The following is a 24218-nucleotide window of genomic DNA, read 5'->3' on the forward strand; positions in this document are numbered from 1 at the left end:
ATTTCTAACAGTATTTGCAAGGCGCAGAGCACTTTGTTTGGATATCCTTGCTAAAAGAAATATTCTGAGTTTTACTTAGCCGATGTCTAATGTCAGTCATACTTTCTCCTGTTTTTAGGAGAGAATTTCTTTTCCCTCTCTAGATTGTCAGCCGTGTCCTTAATGAAAATTCTTAAAATATTGCCTTAATTTTGTCTTTAAACCGTGCAGTGACAGATTATCTGTCTTTGTTATCCCATAGTTTTGCAATATTCCAAAATTATATGCTATTTTTGATAAACTAGATTTTGTATTAATTTTCAGTTTTTCTCATTTGTGTGTATTGCACAGTAACTGCATTATTCTGGGTTAGTCCAATGTTTGGAAGTGCAATTATGCAAAGAGAATTAGAACCGCAAGAGGTTAAATATGGTATAGCATCTAAGATGTCAAGGCTTTCTAAATTCTAAGTTCTCACAGGAAACTTGCATATCTGAGCTCCATTGTGCTAGGTTTGCATTGTAATGGTTTTTGGCCATTAGGTTATAGTAATAAATACATTGAATGCTGAGAATGATTTTTCTTTAGTGAATTTAGTAATACATCATTGTTTCAAGGTAGTGTGTGAAATGCACAAATTTCTGACTTCCTGGTTACTTTATAAATGGCAAATTGCCATTTAGGAATGCATATTCTTTCCAAGGCCTATGATTTGAATGTTCGTTCATTCTTCAGTAGCAGCTTTTTTCTGTTTTAATATTCATTAACATTTTTGATCAGATTATCAGACTCCTAATTGATTTCTTAATTTACCTCTTTACCTCCATTTGCTTTCTGGAGTAGATCAGGATGAATTATGACGAGTTCCCTACTGGACCAACGTCTGCATAACTATTAACACAATGTTCAGTAAAAGAATGAACTGGGTTTACATACGGTGGCCAAAATGAGATACAGGAATGGATAGAAAAGTAGAAGAAAACCTAAAGGGGAAAGTTTGAATGCAGACTTCTGGAAATACTGAGGAAAAGGCTTAAGTTTAAATGAGTGAAGGTCAACTTCTCAGAATAAAATATTTCCGGGGAACCATTCTTAAATTGAATTTTGTATTCCATTTATCTAATTTTGTGTAGACTTAACTGTTTAAGGCTCTGTAGTTATATTGAGAACAAGTTATTTCTTATGTGATCTTTTAACATGGAATTTGTTCCACTAACATTAGATACTACTGCCTGGTCTGTAATTGTCACCTATTGCATATATTACTTAATACAGTTAAAACACTTTCTCTGTGCACTCTGTCAACTCTTTACATTTTATTTCTGTATCCATATTTGTAAAGCTGGCTTTTCAAAACTTGTAGGTTAAAATTACATGGCCCCCCCCACCAGTGGAGGTGTTATAGCTCCACCATTGGAAAGAGAATGTAATTATATTTGTGTTAAGCTTGTTTAGGGAGTTTCCATTTTAAATGGAAATAGGAATTTATAATGGATAAAGGTATGGGCAGAATATATGACTTCTGAAAAATGTGGCTAAGTTACCTTAATACACTAATTATCCCATCTTCACCTGTAAATTGCACTTGGTCTTTCTGCTGCAGTGTCACAGGAGGTTGACTGTATGATAGATACATAATTGGCAAGCAGGTATTAAACCTCAAGTCATACATTCCGAAAGCAGTACCACTTAGGATGTGCCAAACTATTTACTTATGTACATAGTGAATAAAGATAAAGATTCTGTACTGAAATAAAAGGCACTGATGGAACATGGATACCTGTATCACTTTGGTGCTGTTGTCATTACAAAGCATTTGTGTCAATACACTACTGTCAACAACTGCAAATAAATTTTAGAAGCTTAAAGCTCATATGGCCCAACAGTCAAAATTTTTTTTTAAAGAAACTCCAGCCAACCTGCCTTATTACCAAATCATTCAATCCATTCTCTATCCAGAAATTTATTAGACATCTTTAAGCCCATTTGTACAATATTAAGATTATACAGTGACCTGTGTAGTTTATTGGTAGCTTATTGTCAGTTAGGACGAGTGTTGTCGAGTTTTGTTTCCCAGAGTTGTTTTACTAAAACAGGAATTTTCAAAACTTGTAGACTTAAAGACTACATTGTGTGTTTTAAAAACAATCATGGGTATATAGTTGCACCTTGCACAGTAGCTTTTCTTGGGTTTTTTCTGGAAATCATTTTCCTGTTTTTGAATAGAAACATTTCTGAAGCTAATATATGATAAGAGTGCTGTTCATAATGAATATATTGATGCTGGTAAAAAGTTAAACCCTTAATTTATGGAAGAATTTTAACGTAGAATTATTTGGTATCCTTTAAAATGGGTTAGTTGGTGCAAGTTATTGTTACTTTAGGACAATTATGTTTTTTAGCTGAGATGTCATCATTTAGTAATCTTTAAATTTAGTAATCTTTAAATCTAGTAATCTTTAAATTGTGACCAGGACAATTAATGGATTTACAAATTTTGGTACATATGGGGTAGTGGGTGGAGAGTTTATTTTTAAGCATTATTCAGAGGATACAAGAAATGTGAAACATTTTTGTAAAATTAAATACCTTAGAAAATAACCTTACTATTTGTATGAAAAAGATTCTTTAGTGAATGAGCTACTGTGATGGCACTTTGATCATTGGTCTTGCATACAGATTCTTCTTGTAGTTAGTTACCAGATCAATCCATTTACCAGCAACTGTATTGCTTTTACTAATATTGGTTTGAGTTTCTAAATTATATAACTAAAGGTGGCTTGAATTCCATTAGTTTTAGAAAGGTTCAATTATTGGGTGGATCACTGGAAAAAGTCAGTCTGAATATTTATTTTGCACCTCCAATGTCAAAGGCATGATCCTTTGTATTTCAGAACATTAGTATATTGGATACACAGTTATGTTTTCCAGTAATTTTATGTGCAATCTCATTTCTCACTGGTTGCAGCCATAATTATTGAAATCCACAGCACAAAATAGGCCAGTGACAGCTTGAGGAAAATTTCATTTAACTGTATTTTGGCAAAGTTGTTATAAGTAATAGTCTGTTCATTTTTTAAAAAAAAATCAGAGAACCTGTAGCACTGAAGTGATGACGTTGTGAAAGCATTGATTATTATTTGTATTACTGTGGAGAATTTTTGTGGCAGTTATGACTATGAATTTCTCAGCAGTTTGATTATGACTACTGAAGCACCCCAGTGGCTGCTCATTTATTCAGTCTATTGTGTGGTGACCCAGGAGGACAATGTATTCATTATGAAGGTATTCTTAATGCAACAATTTAATACTACTGAATGCATGTGCTGATGGTACTGAAGAAGTTTGTGTGCACAGGTAATGATTAGTGCTTTTCTGCAGACCCATTGTTAGTCCTTCTGACAGCTGTTTCTACATGGATGTATCCATGACTCAACTTATTGACATAGTTATATTTTCAGTCTTGTGGTGAGCCAGGTGAATGATATTTACAGGTCTTAATAACTTTAAAAGATCAAACATCTAATCATTTCTAGCTTGCATAGAGTTGAAGTAATTTTCAGAGATTTTGCAGTTTGAATCTGACTATAGGCTAGATAGGAGAATTTTGAAATTTCTCTGGCTACTCCTGGAAAATAAACTATTAAGCTATTGCTTAATATGTAAGCTCTCAGTGAGGTGGTATAATGAACTAAAAAGGGAAAGAAAATGAATTGTTCAATAGTGCAATGGTTGTTTAATAATCTTTTGTATGTTTTGAATGTTAGTAAATATTTTTGCCCACAAAGTTTGTTGGGTCATGAAAGTAAGAATGCCAAATACAGAATGGGATATAATAAGTGGATTTTATTGCTCCCCTCCAACTGTCAAATTGATTTTGTTTTTGTTGTCCATTACTACTGATGAAATATCTTTCTTTAATCATGTACTTAATTCCAAACATAAACTTAATGGTGCATATGTACCACTCGGTAAGTTATTTGCTATGTTTTTGTTTGTTTAAAATCTTTTGTAGTTTTATCTTTTTCTGGTTCTGAAGTTATTGAGATGATAGCTCCTTGAATGAAATGCTTGTTGGTATATTGCACGAGGAGGCATGGGGAAAATGTCTGTGAGAGTTTGATCCAGATTTTGCATATCGCTACCTGCACTTTTGACTGGGATTGATAACTAGATTATGGATTTTTAAACATTTTTTGGCATTGTCCTTTATCCAGGTCTTTACTAGTCAATTAGAATGGTACCTACAAAACACACAGTCGGGAATAAACACTCTGTCTTCTTCCACCACAACCCCCCCCCCCAAACTTATCTCTGCACTCCATCACAAAATTAGACTTGAAAATAATTGGCAACATCATACAAAGAATAACATTTTTAACTCCCCATTAACTGTTTTGAACATGGGAATGTACTGGTATTCACTGACTGTAGACTTTTAAAATTGTAGCCTACAGCATGTTTTTCCCTAAAATAATCTTTAATACCTGTGAAACTGGTTTCAAAGATCAGGTTGCAGTATGTAGACCAATGTATTACTGAAAAATAACATTTCATTTAGGAGATGATGTACAAGAGATCAAAAGAGGACAAAGTATTCCATTTTAAAACTTGTTTGTATTGGGGGTTTAAACTTTTTGAAACCATTGTTTACTTTTTAGGCAGAGTTGTAATTTCAAGTTCCACTTTTACCTGAGCAGGCAACTTTTTTTTTCTCCCCTGCTCCCCACTTTGCTTGTCCAGAAGGACTGTGGCGACTAGGATTCAAGCTTTTGCAGTGACAGTTTTATATTTTTGTATAGTTGTCTCTTCCCAATCCTTGCTAACATGCCCATTACTTTGTGTTTTGGATAATGAAGATGAAAAAAAGCATTACATAATGCAGGCATTGTATCTCATGCTGACATAAATCATTTTTTTATTGATGTCTATTTTTAGGGGCTGATTGCTCCCCATTCTCCCACTCTTCCCTATACTAGAGGCACTAGACCTGAACTTTCTGTGAGCAAGATCTTTATTTTTGAGATAAATTATCATAAATTTTGTGTTGGAACAAATAATAGCCCCTGTTGTTGCTATTACAGTGAAACTTTAGAAAACGAAAGATTTTACAGAAGGTGAAATCATTGTTAAGTCAAGAGTGGGAGGGATAACGATACACTTGATGTGATTAAGTATAGACATTTTGGAATACACGATGTGACAGTTAATGGGAGGCATACACAATCTATTTTCTACTGGCGCAATCAGTAAATATTATGAAAGGGAAGGATAAAGCGATTATATAGCCGTCTTGCCTGTTTGCATGTGGAAAATAGAAAATCTGCTTTAATTGTGCTTCAGTGAGAATTTTCCAGTTCGGAGGCTTAAGCATCTTTGAACTAACTTGTACTACTGTATTTCATATTTATTATGTTCCAATTTATCTTGCCTATTGAATAGTTCACTTTGATAATTTGCTTTGAGCACCAATTTAGTGTTTTGCTGTCACCAATTTTTCCCTTCTGCTAAGATACTGATTCTCAACTTTGTCACGGTAGTCATGAGCCTCTCCTGGCTCTTAGTATTTTTTGAGAACAGAGGCTTTCTGGCCAAGCCCAGATCTTTTGAGCATGCTTGTAAAGAGGGTGATTTACTTACAAATTATGTGATCTGTTAACTGCACAAATCAGAAGTAGAATTTGGAACATATTAGTGTGTAGACACTTACTTAAAAGATAAATTGCTCAAGCTTTTGTGTACACACCAGTATATTATCAGAGTACTTCAAGAACATGTAGCATTCTATATAAATAACTTCAGACTATTTAGGGGGTGTATGTGTTTTTGTGTAGGCTCTCAATCGTTCATGTATCTGAAAAAGTAATTGGCTTTTCTTTTGTTTTCCTGTTTTTTTCCATTTTGCACATCTATATTTCGTCAGTTTAGTAAGTGCTGTGTACAGACAGCAAGTGGAAGGTGCTGAAATGTTTCCCAAAGTTTGTTATTATCTTGTAAGTCTAATGTGATTACCCCTTTCCCTTTTTTTATCGGTACTTCTGGACCCTGCTGACTTTCATCGTTCCATTGGGGGATTCTCAACCTGCCTAATGTTAAATCTACGTTGGACTTGCAATGAACACTAATGTCCAATCCTACGTATTTTATCTAAATTAATAGCCTAATGATCGATTTGTTCCTGGAAATATGGATGGTCAAGCAAATAACATGGGCGGACCGATGGTTGGCAGCCCTGCTGGGTTTCCCCGTGGAAATCAAGTTGGAGAGTTTGGTGCAAACAAACGCCGTAGATACTAAATACAGACCTGAAAAAAAAATACAGTAGCCTTTAGCCATTCCACTTAATTGCCTCAAGTATTTTTGCAGATTGTATCAGTTGTAATGAGCTTTAGTACATAAGGTCTTTTTGGTATTTTACTGTTTCAAATATTCTTTTAACTTCCTGTTGGATGTATTTAGTGAATGTGCATGATATGTTTCAGTAATCTAAAATGTACATAATGTAATGCACAAGTTGCAGAGAATTTGGACAAAAAGTCTCACTGAGATGTTACTATTTTGATATTTGTTTAGCTACTCTAGCACCACCTTCAATGAAACAGTCTTCTGGAACAATTTTGACTTTTGTGATTTTTGTTTTTTTTAAAAAGTGATTTCAGACAGTAAAATTGGAATCTCAAATGGCTTATGTGTTTTTATTTTGTATTGCTGAAGGCTTTATGTTGATGTGTTTAGTATTTTAAATATAGTAGATGGGGGTTGGGGTGAGAAATGTAGGCAATAGGTGGGTTTGCATTTGAGTTTGTTGGAATGTGGAATGGGCTTAAGCTTTTTAACATGAAATAGACAGAATTGAGGTTCATTGACCATACTATGCTGTGTTGACTTTTTAAGGATATGGTGTCTTCTGTTTCTGGTAGTTCTAAAGCTCAATATTTCTAACTACTGACCATATCTAACAGGAATGACTTGTATTTGTGGGACGGGACATTTAGAATTAAAATTCACCTGATCCCTGGAAAATATGCCTGGCTTGCAGGAAAATAAATCAAATATAAACCCACCTTTTTGAACTTGATACCCTCTAGTTTGTTCACGGTTGCTTGGTATACGTTGCAATACACGCTTTAAGATGCAAATAAAGTTCTCGGCAATCTTTCCTGTATTGTAATGTATTCATTTACAGCCCTGATTTGTTTTTTTGTTAATACTTAATGTAATACTGTTGCTCATTTCTGAGCAGCATTTTTATTCAGTCTTTTGAGAAGTTTGTTATCTTTGTTCATCTGAAAATGAATCATTAAAATCACAGAGTTGGTAGGAATATATTAAGTTTATTTTATTTCTAGGTGAAACCAGACTTTCTGTCTTGGAAGTTATCGCATAAAGGAAGAAAACTAAGCAATAGTTTTATTCAGAAAATGCCTGTGATTTTGTAGATGGTCAGAATTTTTTTTTCTGTATCCCAAGCTTAAATACCACTGAGCAGAGGCAGCTGGCAGGTTGGTCTATCCAAAACTAAATTGTTTAATTTGCAATATAGTTCTCTGGTTAAAGATGTGAATTTTAATAGCAAATGTTTTATGTAGTTAACAAAAATATACTTAAGTCATTTTATTTCTGTTGCTCATCGCCCATTTTATGATATCTTATAAACCTATTGCATCTTACCTGTAGCACAGTTCTTTGTGAGAGCCTAGATGGAACGTATTTAAGTTTAGTGGATATAGTTTGATGCAGGTGGGCTACCAAAGCCATATATAGTGGTGAAAAATAATCGTAGGATCGGAGATGAGAATTTTTAATGTAAATTTTTAAACTGCCAAATGGGATTTTATTTAAAATAAAAAAAAGTCATCATTGCAGTAAGATTGAAAACTGGTCGTGTAATAATAGACCCAGTGCAAGAACGTCTGTGCTTTCAGAAATGGGTTAACTCCATATGTGGTCTGAATGTCTTGACTCTAGTTTTTGCCATGCTTTCCTTTTTGGAATGAATTATTCCAAAGGAAAGGAAAGTTGCTTTCCTTTTCACAACTTATATAATGGAAATTATGGGAGCAGAAAGTAATTCTTTTCCATTTTTAAACTATTACTGATCCAACTCTTTCTCCCACCCCCCCCCCCCCTCCATTAGTTTATAATCTGATTTTAAGGTGATCTGTCTACAGTCCTGTCAGCAAGTCTTTCCCAAGGAGTTTGCATTGTGGATTGTTCCCATAAGCAGTCCTTTCATTACATATTATTTCAAAGACACTTCTTTCCCTACTTTTTTTATTCATTACTTGAAGGTTTGGAGAACTCGTAGACAACTGTTCTCTACGTCTTTTTTCCCCAGTGCCTCTGTGCTTTTCCCAGTGCTTCCACTGCAGTTCTAAATTAGCTTAATGAATTATTCCAAGTTTGTATGGGATGTGGAATGTCAAATCAAACTAGCCTATATAAAACATTTTTCACAGCCTTGAAGTCACATGTTTAGGAGCTAGTAAAGTACTTTAAAAGTGTTGTCACCATCCCATCTTGTTGCTTATTTTAAAGTGCACTGACCAGGTGCTTTTTATGGTTTGAATAATTAATTGCTCATTTTTATTTGTCCCGATAGTGAAGGCTCTTTCATGTTCTATATGTGTGACTTTATATGCATCTATCTAGTCATGTTACAATAATCTACCATATTCTTGTCCACTTACACAATTGATGGAAATCATTCAGAAGATCCTGTATTCTTCTTTTAAGCACTGGCTACCCATTCAAGCTTGTGCCATCAGCATATGTAATGGTATTGAAGATGCCTGATTTTATAATTTCAAATATGTAATCTAAAGATGGTTGTTGTCCCAGATGGATCAATATTGGTCTGCACATGCTGATACTCTGTGAAACCAAATCATTAATAAAATTGTACTATAAGATTATGCACATTGTCTACAAAGCTGATGAGAAACTTTATTGATTTTTTTGGGGGGAAATCCAACTAAACTGGTGGCTATCCATGGTCACTAGCTTTATTCTTGGATTCCAGTAACTTTTCTAGACTTGATTTTAAGAAAAAACACAGCTCGTATTGTGACGTTTGCATTCATTCATGGTATCCTGTGAACACCAAGTATGTGCCTCCAATATTCGTTGACTCAGTTATTTGCTACATGCAGATTTTTTTTTACTGGATATAGGAACTACATTTACCTATTGCTACTTCATCAAGAATGTTACTGATTTTTTTTTTCACTCCTTGACAATTTTGTGAAATAATCCAGTTTAGTGGATGTGTTTATCTTTCATTAATGAATTTGTGTTACGGATTGCAGCATATTTACTGTTACAGGAGTTGGCAGTCGTGTGTGCCAGTTGATGTGAAGAAACAATTATGTATCTCCAGCAACTTGTGTCTTTTTTTTTGACTAACCCAAGCTTTCCTGGGTTAAAGGTAATGTATATGTTCAAGTGGGGGATGCATCTGTGACTATTGCTTTGATCAGTTTTTTAACCTATTGACAAAAGAAGTATTGCTTTAGTTCCAAAAAGTGAAGTGGTACAAATAATATTTTGGGGGAAAATTGTGAAATAATGTCCACAGTGCAATTGCTCTGCAAAGAGTAAGCAACAATTGGCCTGTAAACAAAAATGTTAAGTTCAATGAGAAATAGGATCTGGACAAATAATGGCAACATTGGAACTTGATGAGAAGTAAGAAGTGTTGAAATGTGACAGATTGTGTACAGAGCAACAATCTTCACTATGAAAGTTTTATCAGAATAATTGGAGATTAAAGCTGGAATTTAAAGGCCAAGTTGTAAAATGGGTTAAACATGTGGAAAAGAGGAGGGAAGTGTAAAGGGAAATTAAAGTACTAAATGAAAACCAAAGCTACACAAAAGTAATAGGGAGTTTTTAATAGTTTTAAAAAGACAGCTGGAAATAATCAAGTTGTCTGTATATAGCATAATGGAGATATTACATTTTGCACCAGGTTTGGAAATGATAGTGAAGGTGGGAATACTGGATAAGCAGAAACAATACCTGAAAGAGGTTGCTTTAGAAATGCTTTTTAACTTGGTGGGAGATGTATTTTTTTTAAAAAAGCGCAAAGGCAGGGTGGAACATCTTGGGCAAGTAGAAGAATTAAAGAGCATACTAGATGTGACTAAAATTTCCTTTTGCTGGTTTCAAAGATGGATTTGAGTTTGATATCTGGTGAGGAATGTGCAAGGTGGCTTCATCTATAACTTCTAAATAGGCTAGCTACCAAGGGTAACATGTTGGCAGTAATGCAGTTGGCCACCATCTTTGGGATGCTGCCTTGTTGCTTTTGCTAAATGAACGATCTTGAAATCTAGTCCAGAGTGTATTTTGTTGATTTAGCATTTTGAATTGCCATAGAATAGTTGGCATAGAAATCATAATCTGAATGAACTCTGCAATGAACTTTAAGTTCTATGCAATAGTCTGACATTATACCCTTAAATAAATATGTTGGTTTCTTAACATTACTGGTGTCAACATGATTGTAAACATTTTTATTTTTCTCTACCCTGATTTAGATATTGGCTACTTCCAGTCAACTTATGAATTTGTTCATTTTGCTTGTTTTCACTTGTCTCTTAGATTATCTGCTCATTAATTTGATAATCTTTTCTTGAGTATGTACCAGTGCTTCATTTTTTTTTGCTGTAGTTTTGACAAAGATAAAAGTTTTAACAACAATAAATTGCAAAATCTCAGCTGATCACCAATCTAGGGTAAATGAACAAATGGAAAATGACAGTTAAGACTGATTTGAAATGAAAGCAATTCATTGAGGTGATCAGAGCTATTTTTTCAGATAGGCTGCCAGTTATTGGAACTGATAATGGATTACAGGTTTGCATTCCACTGGACCTAAATATATTGTAATTGTTTTTCAGATACTACTTCCACACCACCTCCAACCCTTTAACTGCTCATCTAGTGGTCTATAGCAAGTACAAAATTTTCTGAGTCTTTACATTTGTTTTAGCCCAGTTTTCCATTTACTACAACCTTTTTAAACGTCCGAATTAATTATCAATAAAATAACAACCATGTCTTTTTACATCATTGTGTAATGTTTTATATCTATTTAGTGCGTGCTGTCTGCGGTTAACCACTTTGAGATGCAAGTATTTCATTTCTCAAGCTATGATTTAAAGTTTTAAGAGTTTGCCTTTTGTGATTATTGTGCCACCAAAGGGAATTTGTTACCCTTAATCACTGTTCTTGGCCAACCAATAAAAAGATCGGAGATGGGTGTTGGGGAGGGAGTGTGGGCAGGGTGGGTAGGTATGGTGGTGGTAGGTGTAATGGAGGACATTCAAAAGGGAAATCACAAAAAGCCAGAATTAGGGAAATAGTGCAGATGTAGTGCTGAAAGAGTTTACAGAGAGGAGGGATGAAATTATATCAAAATTGGAAGTTCTAGTTACATGCCAGGAGGGCCAAGAGTGATGTGTAATGGACAGCAGAATATTGGGCAAGCTGAACTTTAAGCAAGTGAACTTGATGGATGTGGGGATGAGAGATTTTGTCTGAAAGAGCCCAAGCAGGTGATTAAAAAGGTGTAAATTGGAAGTTTAAATCCTAACCTTATTTTATTTTCTGCATATCTCTATTCCATCTGCACTAGCCTTGTGCATAATTCCTGCATGTCTTGAATTAAAGACTTGAATTCAGTCTTTCTGAAAGATCTTGTATACATTCAAGCTATCTCCTCTGTTCTTACCTTTTTTCAGACATTTTTTGTTTGTTCAGCATATTGTTTCTTCATTGGGAGTCTACGTTGATGGAATTAGGCCTGGTATCACATAATCATCGTATAGTAAAAGTCTGATAATCTGTTCTCCAGTTGTTTGGGAATCCTGAACCTGGCATCCTGCACTTATTCTAATGCACCAGGACCCCAATTCTCACACTTCCTACCAACTTGCTGGGTTCACTAGAAAATTGATCATATTACTATATGGCGAATTAAGTGTGTGGTTGTTAGTCCAATTAATACTCTCATTAGTGTGGAAAGTCTGTCAGTCCAGCACCACCCAAGCCCTGAGCATGCAAGATTAACAGTGTTAATTTAGTATAATTTCTTGCAGGTTCCACCATACTGTGGTGTTTCCTGAAATCGTGGTTATGATAAGAGATGTACTGCCAATTTACCAGACAAAGCAGGCCAACAGATAATACCTTTTCTGGTTTCCCATTTGGATGATGATCTGAATTTGTTTCTTCCCCCACATGGGCACACACCATGCACGCTGTCACATACTTGACCATTGCATTCAGCCATGTCAATTTCTAGAATTTGTCATCATCCTGTGTCATGGACATAAGTAGATCCTTGACTTCCAATGCTGCATTGTTGTTAAGATATAATTGTCTGGGATTCCATGTCGGTGTATTCTGTTTGAATATCAAAAAAAAATCTGTATAATGTAAAATTAAGTTCGTAATATAATTGTTATACTCCTAACCATATTGCTACTCTCAAAATAAATAAGAATGATTTTTGACTTTTACCCTAATGTTTCTTGGCTTGAGTGTTTTTCTTCTACACTTGTTTCATTCAAAGTAAATTTGTTTGTCTCAGTGGTTTGATCAGGGTAAAGAAGGAAGCATATGTCAGGTATAGGAAGTTGGTATTGAACGAGTCACTTGAGGTTTAGAGGGGATAAAGGAGAAAACTTGAGAAAGAAATTCAGAGGGCAAAATGTGGTCCATGAATTGACTTCAGCAAGTACTATTAATGGGATTCCCTAAAATCTTTTAAGCATATTAGAAGTAAGAGGGTAGCTAAGCAAGGAATAGCTCCTGTTGGGGATCAGAGGGGTAATGTATGCATGGAGTCACGGAATCTGAGTGAGATCCTAAATGAATACTTATCACATAAAGGCTGAAGAGTTAAGGGAGGGGAATGCTGATATTCTGGAGCATATCTCAGGAATGAGGAAGTGCTAGAATTATTGGGGCACATTAGGGTGGATAAATCTCCAGGGCTTCATGGATTTATCCCAGGATGTTATGGGAAGCAGTGGAAGAGATTGCTGGGGCTCTGGAGATTTGTGCATCTTCGATAGCCGTGGGTGAGTACCAGAAGACTTGATAGCTAATGTTATCCCCTTGTTCAAAAAGGGCAGTAGGGATAAGTCTTGAAAATACAGGTTGGTGAGCTTTGCATCAGTGGTAGGGAAGTTGTTGGAGAAGATTCTGAGAGGCAGGATTTGTGTTCACTTGGAAAGGCAGAGAATGATTAGGAGTTAGCATGGTTTTGTGCAGGGGAGATCATGTCTCAAATCTGAGTTTCTTGAGGAGGTAATGAAGAAAATCAATGAAGACACTGGCAGACGTGGTTTACATGGACTTTAGTAAGGCTTTTGACAAAGTCTTGCATGGTAGGCTGGTCCAGAAAGTTAGGCACAAAATCAGGTGTGTTGGCAAACTAAATCCAAAATTGGCTTGGTGATAGGAGACAGAGGGTAGCGGAGGGTTGTTTTTCTGACTGGAAATCTGTAACAAGTGGTATATCGCAGGGATCAGTGCTGAGAGTTTTGTGATGCATGCACATGACTCTGGTATAAATGTAGGTGGTCTGATTAGTAAGTTTGCAGGTAACACAAATTAGTAGAGTTGTAGATAGGCAGATCAGCTGTAAGATTGGGTGGAGTGATGGCAGATGGAACTTAACCCAAACAAATGTGAGGTAATGCACGTTTGGAATTTTGGTAGGACATATAATGTAAATGGCAGGAACCTTGGGGAGCATTGATGTATAGAGACCCTGGCTGCATGTCTGCTTCCTGAAAGTGGCGACCAAGGTGACGAGGTAAGAAAAAGGGCATTTGGTATGCTTGCCTTCATAGGCCAAGGCATTGAATGTAAGAGTTGGGATATGTTGCAGTTGCACAAAACCACTGGTTAGACTGCACTTGGAGTAATGTATACAGTAACTACAGGGAGGATGTGGTAGGAATAGAGAGCGTGCAGAAGAAATTCACTAACATGTTGCCAGGAATGGAAGGCTGCAGTTATAAAGAGAGATTGGATAGGCTGGGTTTATCCTCACTGGAACGTAGGAGGATGCAGGGTAGCTTTATAGAGGTTTTTAAAATTATGAAGAGCGTAGTATGTATGGTCAGAATCTTTTTTTCCCCTAAGGCAGGAAAGTCTAGAATTATAGGGCACAGGTTTAAGGTGAGAGGGGAGACATTTAAAGGAGAACTGAGGAGAAGGCCTTCCACACAGAGTGGTGAATATTTGGACTGAGCTGCCAGAGGAGGTAGTAGAGGCAAATGCAATTATGTTTGAAAGGTATTTAGATAATTATTTTTCTACGATCCTTTGAAAATTGGTTCAACTTTTCACTTGCCTTTTTCTGCAGTTCTGCTACTCACTTGCCTTTGCAGTTTGTAAAACCACTGGTTAATGAATTTTGTGGAGGAGCAGTTTCTTCACTTTCTGATTTCCTATTTTAGATTCCAGAGCGCTGTTCACCCCAATGGTCGTGATGCTTTTGACTTTGGAAGATTCATAATTGGTATAACCTGAACTCTGCTTCTGTGAAAGTTGTTGCAGTTTTAAAGTATTTAGGATGTGTTTTTACCAGAAGATTTCAGTTTGACTGAAGAAAACTAATGTGGATTCAGGGAAATGGTGGTTCTGTGAAAATTCAGCAAAAGAAGCTTGTGGATATTTCGTTGTTTTCATTCAAAATATGGTACATCTATTCTGGTGGATAATAAGATATTTTTTGGAGCAAAGATGTGGGAAAATGTTTAGGAAAAAACTGGATTTTGTTTGTGTGGCTAAGTATGATTTTTCTTTATTTGTAATTTTCTGTTGTTTCCAGTTTACCATGTATGCAAAACTAAATTTGGGGGATCTGACTGAATTACTTGTCTGTTTCCATATGTTGGATAAATTAAAACCACTGCAGATGGTGGAAAACTATCCCTATCTTTAAAACCCTAGGAAAGTCCTGGCTGAAAGGAGTTTGAGCTCAAATGCTCATCCTTTTAAACAGTGCAAAATTGTACCTAAACATTTGAATTAGCATTCAAATTGTCCTGGTGTTTATGTTGTTGTTGATTTAATCAAACATCTCCCAGCTTTAGAAGAAAATGTGTACAGCTGTTCTACCCACTTGTATGCAGACCACTGCCTGCTTATAGTTGTGGGTTTTCCCAGACAATTTTCATGTGGGATTATTTAAAGTGAACAATTTCCAAAAGCAAATATTCTTAGTTTTGCCAGTTTCACCACTTCATTATTTGGGAGATATGACTGGTGGGCACATTTTCAGAAAAGACAACTACCAGAAAGGAATGGAGTTCTTGCGCTTACTCTTTATAGTATGTAGGTTACAAAGAGGCATTGCCAAACAGTTTGTGAATTTCTAATATTGAGGCATCTGTGTCTTTGCACTGAATAAAAAAACATTTATTCCGAGATGTCCATCAAGATTTCAGAAGGATTACGTTTGTAAATAGTGTATTCAAAGATAGCCAGCACACAGTGCATGTAAAATAGACAGCTATGTGCTTGCTTGTCATGTGAAACTTCATAGTTTTATCATTTTCTCTTTAATTTGTATTTCATTTAGTCTTTTCATTATAGTTGCACTTTTTCTCTTTTGTCAACTCTTGGGAATCAATTGTAGCTGAGTAGTGTTGCCTCTGTTCAAGGGATGTTTGTTCAAGACCCATTCTGGACACTTGAGCATAAACCTAGACAAATACTCCAGTGCAACACTATCATTATACTGCATTGTTAAAGCTTTAATGTTGTACTGCACTGCTAAAAGTGCCATCTTTTGGATGAGATGTTAATTGGGCAGTTACTGTATTTGGGTGGCTATCAGAAAGTAAATGGCAACTTTTTTTCAGGAGAGTTTTTCCTTTAGTCCTGGCCTATGTTTATCCTGGTCAAAATCACCAAACCAGTTTATACTATGTTAATGAGATGTTCCTTTGTTCAAATTAGCTGTTGCATTTCTTAAAGAACATTGAGTACACATCAGAAGTACTTAATTAACTATCAAATGCTCTGGGATCTTCGGAGAACACGAAAGATGCTACCGGCTGTCCCTGAGTTATGAATGGACACGGTTTTTACAGACGCTTCTAAGTTGATTGTGTCCATTTGTCATCATCACTTGATATGGTAACCATACCACCACAGTATTGTAATGCATGGTGTTGATGAGTGCCAGTTATCATGAACATTTATTTATCATCTTCCCCTACCTTGTTACAATGATATAGAATCAGGATGTCACATGCTGGTTTTGATGGGCTTCAGTGGATATTTAGAGTATCGTTGCACAAGTATCAATAGAAGCAATTGCTTGTCAATTTCCAAAGCAACTTTTAAGTGTCGTCCCATGGTAAAACTGGCAACCTGTGTTCTCGAGACAGTCGTTTCTGATTTACTGCCTGGAGGTTGCATGTGAACAGGTTTTTTCAACATTTCACATTTGAATTTATTAATTATGAGAGCTCGCTGATAAGTATGGATATCCATAAGTCGGGTATTCGTAACCTGGGGAGGGCCATTTATGTAAATAAGTCCCCTATTATACTTGAGTTTCTACCTAAATTATGTGGTATTTCCTTCTGTTTCCATGTTTTCTTTTTAGAGACGGTCATACAGCATGGAACGAGGGACCTTCGGCCCATAAATCTGCACTGACCATCAAGCACCCATTTACACTAATCACAATTTTTATTTCCCTCACATTCCCCTTGATTACCCTATTTTTCTAACTCTCACTTGCACACAAGGGGCAACTTAAAGTAGTCAATTAATCTATCAACTGGTATGTCTTTGGGATGTGGGAAGAAACCAGAGCACCCAAAGGACACCCATGTGGTCACATGAAAAACTTGTAGATTCCGCACAGCACTGGAGATCAGAATTGAAGCTGTGAGGCAGTGGCTTTACTAGCTGCCCCATTGTGTCACTTTGTGTTCCTGCTGATTTTCTATCATGTGCATATTTGTGATAATTGGTTTCATAAACGCCAGGATCTTGTTATTTTACACACATGTCCAGCAGGGATCTGGATATTCAGTAATTTCTCTACTTCTCACTGTTGCCCTTTGTGGTTCATCACTGAAGGGTTTGCAAGTTGTGAATAATAAAGTAAGAAAACAATACTGCCATTTTTTTTCTGTCCTTTTTATAATTGCGTTGGTTTTTGAGCCACAAGTTGGATATATCAAAAGATTAATTTTCCATCAAGCAATGCAGTAATGGTATTCAACAATATGAAACATAATCATAAAACTGGTTTTACAGTCACTAGATTTTTTTAGATGGATTTGCCTTTTGTTTAGAGCTTAAGGACTGCATTATTATTAGGTTTATGGTGGTAAGCATGTTCTGCCAGTTCATAACCTGTAATTGTAATGCTATTTTGCATGTATTAGTTAAAACTTTCATTTAGAGAAGAAAATTTTGGTATTGCATTAAGCTGTGTGCATTACATTTTATTAGAATCTGGAATCGTGCACAAAATTTATTGTAAAATGGGTGAAAAAGAAATTGTCAAAATACTCAGTGGATTAGATAGCATATGGGGGGAAAAAAGAAACAAATCTAACACTTTGGAATGATTAATAAGGCAAGTGCTGCTCAGAGGCAATCAGTATGAAATGTTGATCACTTCTTTCTCCACAGATACTGTCTGGCTTTATCTACATTTCTATTCTTTAAATTTAAAACAAAATATTGTGATTGTTGTAAGTTTTGGAGTACTTGGGAAGTATCTAATTTGTTATTGAGGACTAGTTTTGTGCCTAAACTGAAGTGCACAAAGTCCGGAGTTAATTTTCATAGTCGGTAGACTTTGTGTATCTTCAACATTACTTTCAACAATGAATATGAATCAAACTCTACTGTGTATTACTGAGATCATCATAATTCATATAATGTAACCAAAAAACAGTCTTATTAATAAGACAGGATGGAGCACCACTATTATGAATGCATCCAAATGGCAATTCTAACATCGAATCTATTTGCCACGTGTGTTGTGTAACTTTGTGGGAGGATACTTGTCTGGTTCACAAGGTGCAGGGTTCTAATGGTGCTCCAGCTAGTCTTTGCCCACCTCTTAATTTTGTGGTGTTTATTCAGCTGGGTACTTGCATCCAATGGTGTGGATTGTTGAGCACATGAAACCCTCCAAGTGTATGGGACTAACTGGTGGTTAATGTAAAAATACTATATCAAAGATGAAATGCAAGATTGTTAACGTAAAATCATTTTGCTGTTTCATACTTTTCCAAGGAAAAGTGATCCTTAAACAATGCTCTTACAACAAAATATATTTTGTGTTCTTCATTATGCTGCTGCCATTATTTTTGCTTTAAAGAAAGCATTATCCAACAGTATGGAGATGTGTTTTGTGAATACAGGTTATGGAAAAGCATGTTGTGAAAGACAAAACTTGAATGATATCTTGTACAGAATATATTGATAAGTTAATTTCCTGGCTGCTGGGGGGGGCTAGAGGTAAACCAGAGTGTATGCCTCTAAAGAAAGTGAGAACATTTTCTGTGTTTATGTTGATTCCAGTGTCTATCACGGCAAATAAAGATTTATAACAAATACTAAAAAGTGTTTTAATGTACTGAACATACCAATTAATTCATAAACTTCCATATTTCAACTCTGCAATGCAAATTTTCTTCTTCTGTAAACATTCACTCTCTGGAGAATATCAGCTTGCAATTATCTTTCATTGTCTTTTGGAAAATGCATTAAACTGCGGTCCTGACTGCTCTCTCAAATAGTTAATAAGTTTCCATAGCATTACTCAAAGAAAATCGAACAAATTTAATTTGTTCTCAAAAATTGGTTGTTTTATTTCACTAAATGTATCTTGGATTGAAGCACAGTTCTGAACTTGCAGAAGGTGCCCGCTATGTAGATGGAAACCCGTCTTCCTTCTTCTGTAGATTCACTTCTTTTGGAGTTGGGGGTTATTTTGCCTCCATGCATGCAGAGCATGATTGACTTTTACCAACTTCAGTCTTAATTATGTATCTATTGCATATTGCTCACCTCTTTGACTTCTATATGCTGTTATAGAGGCTTGTGAAGGTTTTTACCTTGCACATTGCATTTTCCAATCCAGGGTAGAGCTGTAAAGTAAATATTTTCTGTCCTGTTTATTACACTTGACCTCTGCCTGTAGATAACCAATGAATACTCTTTCTGCATTTCTTTCCAGAATATTAGCGCACACTTATAAATTCACTTCACCATTCTTTTCAATTGACCCAGGCTGTTTACAGCATTACTATGCCATTTGATTCTGCACTAAGTAACTGATGTGCAATCTTGTTTGATCTTTTGTGAAGCTAATCCATAGTTCCCTGTAGACTTCATTGCTCTTATTTCCTCCCCCCCCCCCCCCCAACTCCCTCTCTTCCATTTAGACCCTCCGAAGAAAAATTTGAAGCTTTTGACCATCTAACTTTGTCTCATTCTTTGGAGTCTATTTAATTTAGCAAATTATTTGTCAGTGGAGTATTTTTACTTCCATATAAACTTTGAAATGTGAGCAAATTCTTAATACCTGCTATTTCTTTTAATCATCTGCCTACAGTTTTCTTAAGTCCTTTCATTTTTTTCCTCATCTCTATTAGTTTATTTTCTGGATATTTTAATGTTTTCAGCTACAAGAAGAGAAGCTTATTCCTTACTGAAGCTGGCAGCAGGTGGAATTTGTAATGGTTGGCGATTAAGGGTAGGTACAGAATGCATTAATTTCAAGATTCTTTTGAAAAAATGAGTTTATATTGCAACTATTGATCATATTGTGATACTCCACTATTTCAATGGTGTTCTTGGAATTGATTTTTCTCTCACTATTTAATAATCGTACTATAACTGATTTAACTTCAATCTGTCTTCAAATGTGCCTTGGCCCAAATCTCACTTCATACCACACAACATAGTATTTTTGTATCTCCATTTACTCAACCTAAACATTTGCTAGTTTAGTACTGAGATGGTATAGATTCATGGATGGATAGTAAAGCTATTGAAATTAAAATACTATGGAACAAGCAAACAAAACACATCCACTTTCCAGGAAGATTTTTGTTTTTGCATTTGAACTTTATTATTTCAGGCCTCAAGTGGGAAACAAGGTGCAAGAACCAAGGAAAATGAAGGGAGCAAGCCAAATGTATACACAGTTCCTATGTAGAGTAAAGCATTGCAAAGATTAGGGGATGTTCTGCATTAACAACTCTTGCACTTCTTGGGGGGGAAAAAAAACAATATTCCTGAAATTTATTTTGATAAATTCTCCACTCTGCAACAACTATTTAAACAGAAAAAGCTTTTTTTTGTAAATTTTTTGATTTGTATTTGTTTCATCTTTCATCATAACACTAAATCATTGGACTGGCAATAGAAGCTGCAAAATTTTCTTGCAAGAGTTTCATTATATATTTAAAATATTGCAAGAGTACTTGTATTCAAACCAGTGATTTGGTGGCTTCAAAACTAAAATGAACTTTTACGTTACTGTGTTGATGTCCCCTAGTTGTCGGATTTTGGGACATCCAAAGCCAGACCAAAAGAGAAATTGACTTCGTTTGTTCATGGGCTGATGTGGCCAGCGCTTGTCTGTTTCTTAATTGGTCTTGGAACTGAGTGGCTTGCTGAGTTATCTGCCTCTGAAATGAGACAATTGCATTGGTTGTACCCAAAGTCACAAGCCAGACAAGGTGAGGAAGACAAATTTCCTTCCCTTGAATACATTGGCCAACCAGATTAGTATTAACAAAAAAAAACTTCACTAGCCACCAATATGATATTCTCTATTTATTTCAGATTTACTGACATTTTCCCATAGTAGGACTCAAACACACATTTGTGAATCATTAATGTAGTTATCTGCCAATCAGATCTTTGAAAACAATGTTTCAATCAGAAAGATGATGGTAGTTATGAATGGTAATATATTTAGGAAGTGACAAAGTGGGATGGAATTCTTGTAGAAAAGGTTTACATGGCAATGTTAAACCTTTTCTACAAGAATTGCATCCTATTTGTTACATGGCCTTCACTTTTAAATTCATTCTAGATGAGTAATATTTTGACTATAGCCAATAAGACCTTTACAATAAGAAAATAATGGGGATTTACTCACACTTAAAATGAATGATTCATAAAGGTGCAGCTTATTTCTACACACTTCTGTAAAATTTAATATTTGAAATTGCTTCTTTTCTATTGAACTTTACATTGCATCTTTAAACAGCAAAGATTGGTATTTTTGTTGCAGTTGATGACATTTCTGCATAAAAATTACATCCTGATACAAACTTTTTTGTCCTTTTCTCTTTTGGATCCATTCTTGTCATGTACATTCCTGATCAAGAACTCCTGCTTCCCTTGTTCTGATATTTAAAAACGGTTACATTAAGGTGTTCAAAATAGAGATTTCTGGTGTGTAGACATAATGTGCATTAATCCTTATTTAGAGCACTTTCTATTTTATCATTAAGAATTTTCATTCAAATAGCCACCAATTGGTAAAGTCCTTTTGTTCTTAATGGAATGATTGTGTATTGCATAATTTTTCCTAAAATCAAGGTTATTTTAGTAAAGAAATGAAACTACTCTCAGGATGTAAGAAATCAGTCATGGAAATGTCAGATTTTGACGTTGGGCATTTCTGATCATCATTTCCATTTTTTTTGTTTTACCCCCACATTTTGATATTTTGCTTTGTTTTCTTAAATAAACCTCGTTTATCCATTAAGAATGGATCAGTTATTTGAATTTTTTTTCATAGAGGAGTACACGCAACTTGTTCTGATGAAGGATAACTGTAAAGGATCTCAATCACTTGAATTGACATTGAATCAAATTTGCATATTTATTTCAGAAAATGTCTATTGACACAAGTTGGTGTGAGAAAAAATGTTATCCTTCATTATTGTGCTTGAATCATTGTTGTACTTTAAGTGGAGAGTAAGGAATTTAGCAACTGAGGAATTTTTTCCTCTGGTTATAGTCTTCCCCAAATGACTTTCTTGGCATTGTATTATGGTAACACATGATTTCCTTGTGATACTTTTCCCTTTCCCCATGGTTCCTCTCCAACCCCTCCATTTTAAGTGATCATGTGTTTGGAATCCTCATTCCTTTGCCACTTTCGTTCTTATGAAAGCAGATTTGGTAGCCTAATTGTTCACTGATTATAGTCCACAACATCCTAGTCAATATGGATAAGTAAATCTGTCATTGACACAAATTGTCTGTAAATCTGTCAATATATTTGATGTCTAACCTCCTGAAATTTTACTGCTATCAATCTTGAGCAGTTCTAACAACTTCTGGATCCCATTTGTTGCACATCATCCTGTCAAAGTATGAAAGGCCAAGCCAGTCTCAATGGTTTATGAAACATCTATCCTTTCATTCCCAATCTTTGAATTTTCACTATCACATTGATAATATTATTGTTTATCTGTATCTGAACTGGCAGTTCTATTAAGTGCTACCTGCAGTGCTGAAGCTCCCTTTTCTGTCATCTGGCACCAAGTAATGAGGAGGAGCTGCAAAGTACATCATACTAGTGCCTGAGAAATAACTGCTATTCTGCTACTGTGGACAGGCGCATCCGAGGCAAATAGCAAGCCAACCTGTTATATCTGTTGTTGGGAAGTTAGAGGATCATATAAACACCTTCCTGCAAGAATACTTGTATCAGGTATCACTACAAAGCTGTGAATCTGAAAATGCAGATAAAGTTGTACCAATTAGATAAAATGCTCTGCAGTTTTGGGTGCCCTAAATTTCTGAAGATTGTTCTTCTGGGCCTTGCATTACTGGTTTTAAAGTGCTTCAATGAGGATTAAAGTCAGTACCTACATAGGTTTGTACTCTATGCACACCCATTTTAAAAAGCAATCCAGCACATGGTGCACCATGTTTTTGGTATGATTTGATAGGTCTTTTGTACAAGTAAAATGCAAGATTCCTTGTAACAATTTTGTTTTTTTCCTATCATACTTCTGCATCTTGTATATAGATGTATACAATTGTATATAGGTTGTACATTGTTGACCGAAAACAATGGAGCAAGTCAAAAATGATTACATCAGAAGCATACAAACCTAAGAAAGGGAAGAGCTTGGAATATAACTAAGTCATGAAGACGAGTCAGGAGAATATACAGAAAGTTACTAGTTTTTTTTTGATTCTCTTCAATATAAAGATTACCAAAATAAAAGCAGACTTAAATGATTAAATTTACTTGGCTTGCTTTAATGTCTTCCCTTGTATCAAGGTAGATGCATTTCAAAAGCAAGGACTTGTCTAATTTTTCAAGATTTTAGTCATTTGTTTGATTACTTTCCAAATGTTAATATTGCCTTCATTCTTTGACATTGGCCCAAATTTTCCTGTCAGTAACAATGAGACTAATTGTCATTTTATTTGAACGTGAAAATGGTTCACCAACTTCAGGTAAGGGGCAGGTGCACACTTAGGCAACAGTGGTCTGCCATGTTTACTGTTGAAACAACTGGAATGGTGTTCGCTTATAGGATTTGTGTGCTAGATACAAACTAAATCTGACATAAACTGAGTTTGGGCCAGGCATTCTGCTTCTGCTTCTAACAAAATTGTAATTGGTCATTGCTGTAATCTCTCTGAAACTGAAAACAGGTTTTAAAGTTTCACAATTTCATTGTTGGAGATTTAAAACAATGCCTTCAAGTGTTCTTTGCTTTTTATCTACCTCATTTGATAATGAGTTAATCCATTGTAATTTATGCTTAGTTCTTGGGATATTAATTTTCCTTAACTGATTACTGTATCTTAAACAATAATTGCATTGCTAAATTATGGGCTTTATGCTTAATTTTTGCAAATTAACTACTCTATGCAGCAAAATTGGGCCCAATGATTTCTTTTCTGGAATTGTGAATATTTGAATACTATTATTTATAAAGCTAGGATAATTCAGCTTTAGTGCAGTATTAAGCACGTGCTTCACTGTCAGAGGTTCTATCTTTTGGATTAGATACTAAAAGAAAGTAGTATGTCTCAGTTGGATATTAAAAAGCCCTCCATATGCTGGCCAATACTTATCCTTCAGATGTGATTCCCTAAATATCTTAACTTCTCTCATTGTTCGCTGAACCATATTTGAATACCATCTTTCTCGTCTTCTAACACTGATTACAAAGTACTTAAAT

At 35.3% G+C, this 24218-nt stretch overlaps 1 protein-coding gene across 8 annotated transcripts in view; it reads left to right on the top strand.

The window, feature by feature from the left end:
* Positions 1 to 24218, top strand: part of LOC127573860 (non-POU domain-containing octamer-binding protein-like) — a 74936-nt gene that overhangs the window by 38027 nt on the left and 12691 nt on the right. For 6 of the 8 annotated variants that reach the window (XM_052022396.1, XM_052022400.1, XM_052022398.1 and 3 more), the window contains one exon: positions 6139 to 8894. The exons of the other annotated variants lie outside the window; for them this stretch is intronic. In XM_052022396.1, coding sequence (XP_051878356.1) covers positions 6139 to 6276 — 138 coding nt within the window. In that variant the 3' untranslated portion in view covers positions 6277 to 8894. Of the gene's footprint in view, positions 1 to 6138; positions 8895 to 24218 lie in introns of those variants that run through there. 8 annotated transcript variants of the gene reach the window in all.

This window comes from Pristis pectinata, chromosome 8 (assembly GCF_009764475.1).
Source record: "Pristis pectinata isolate sPriPec2 chromosome 8, sPriPec2.1.pri, whole genome shotgun sequence".
Lineage (NCBI taxonomy): Eukaryota > Metazoa > Chordata > Chondrichthyes > Rhinopristiformes > Pristidae > Pristis > Pristis pectinata.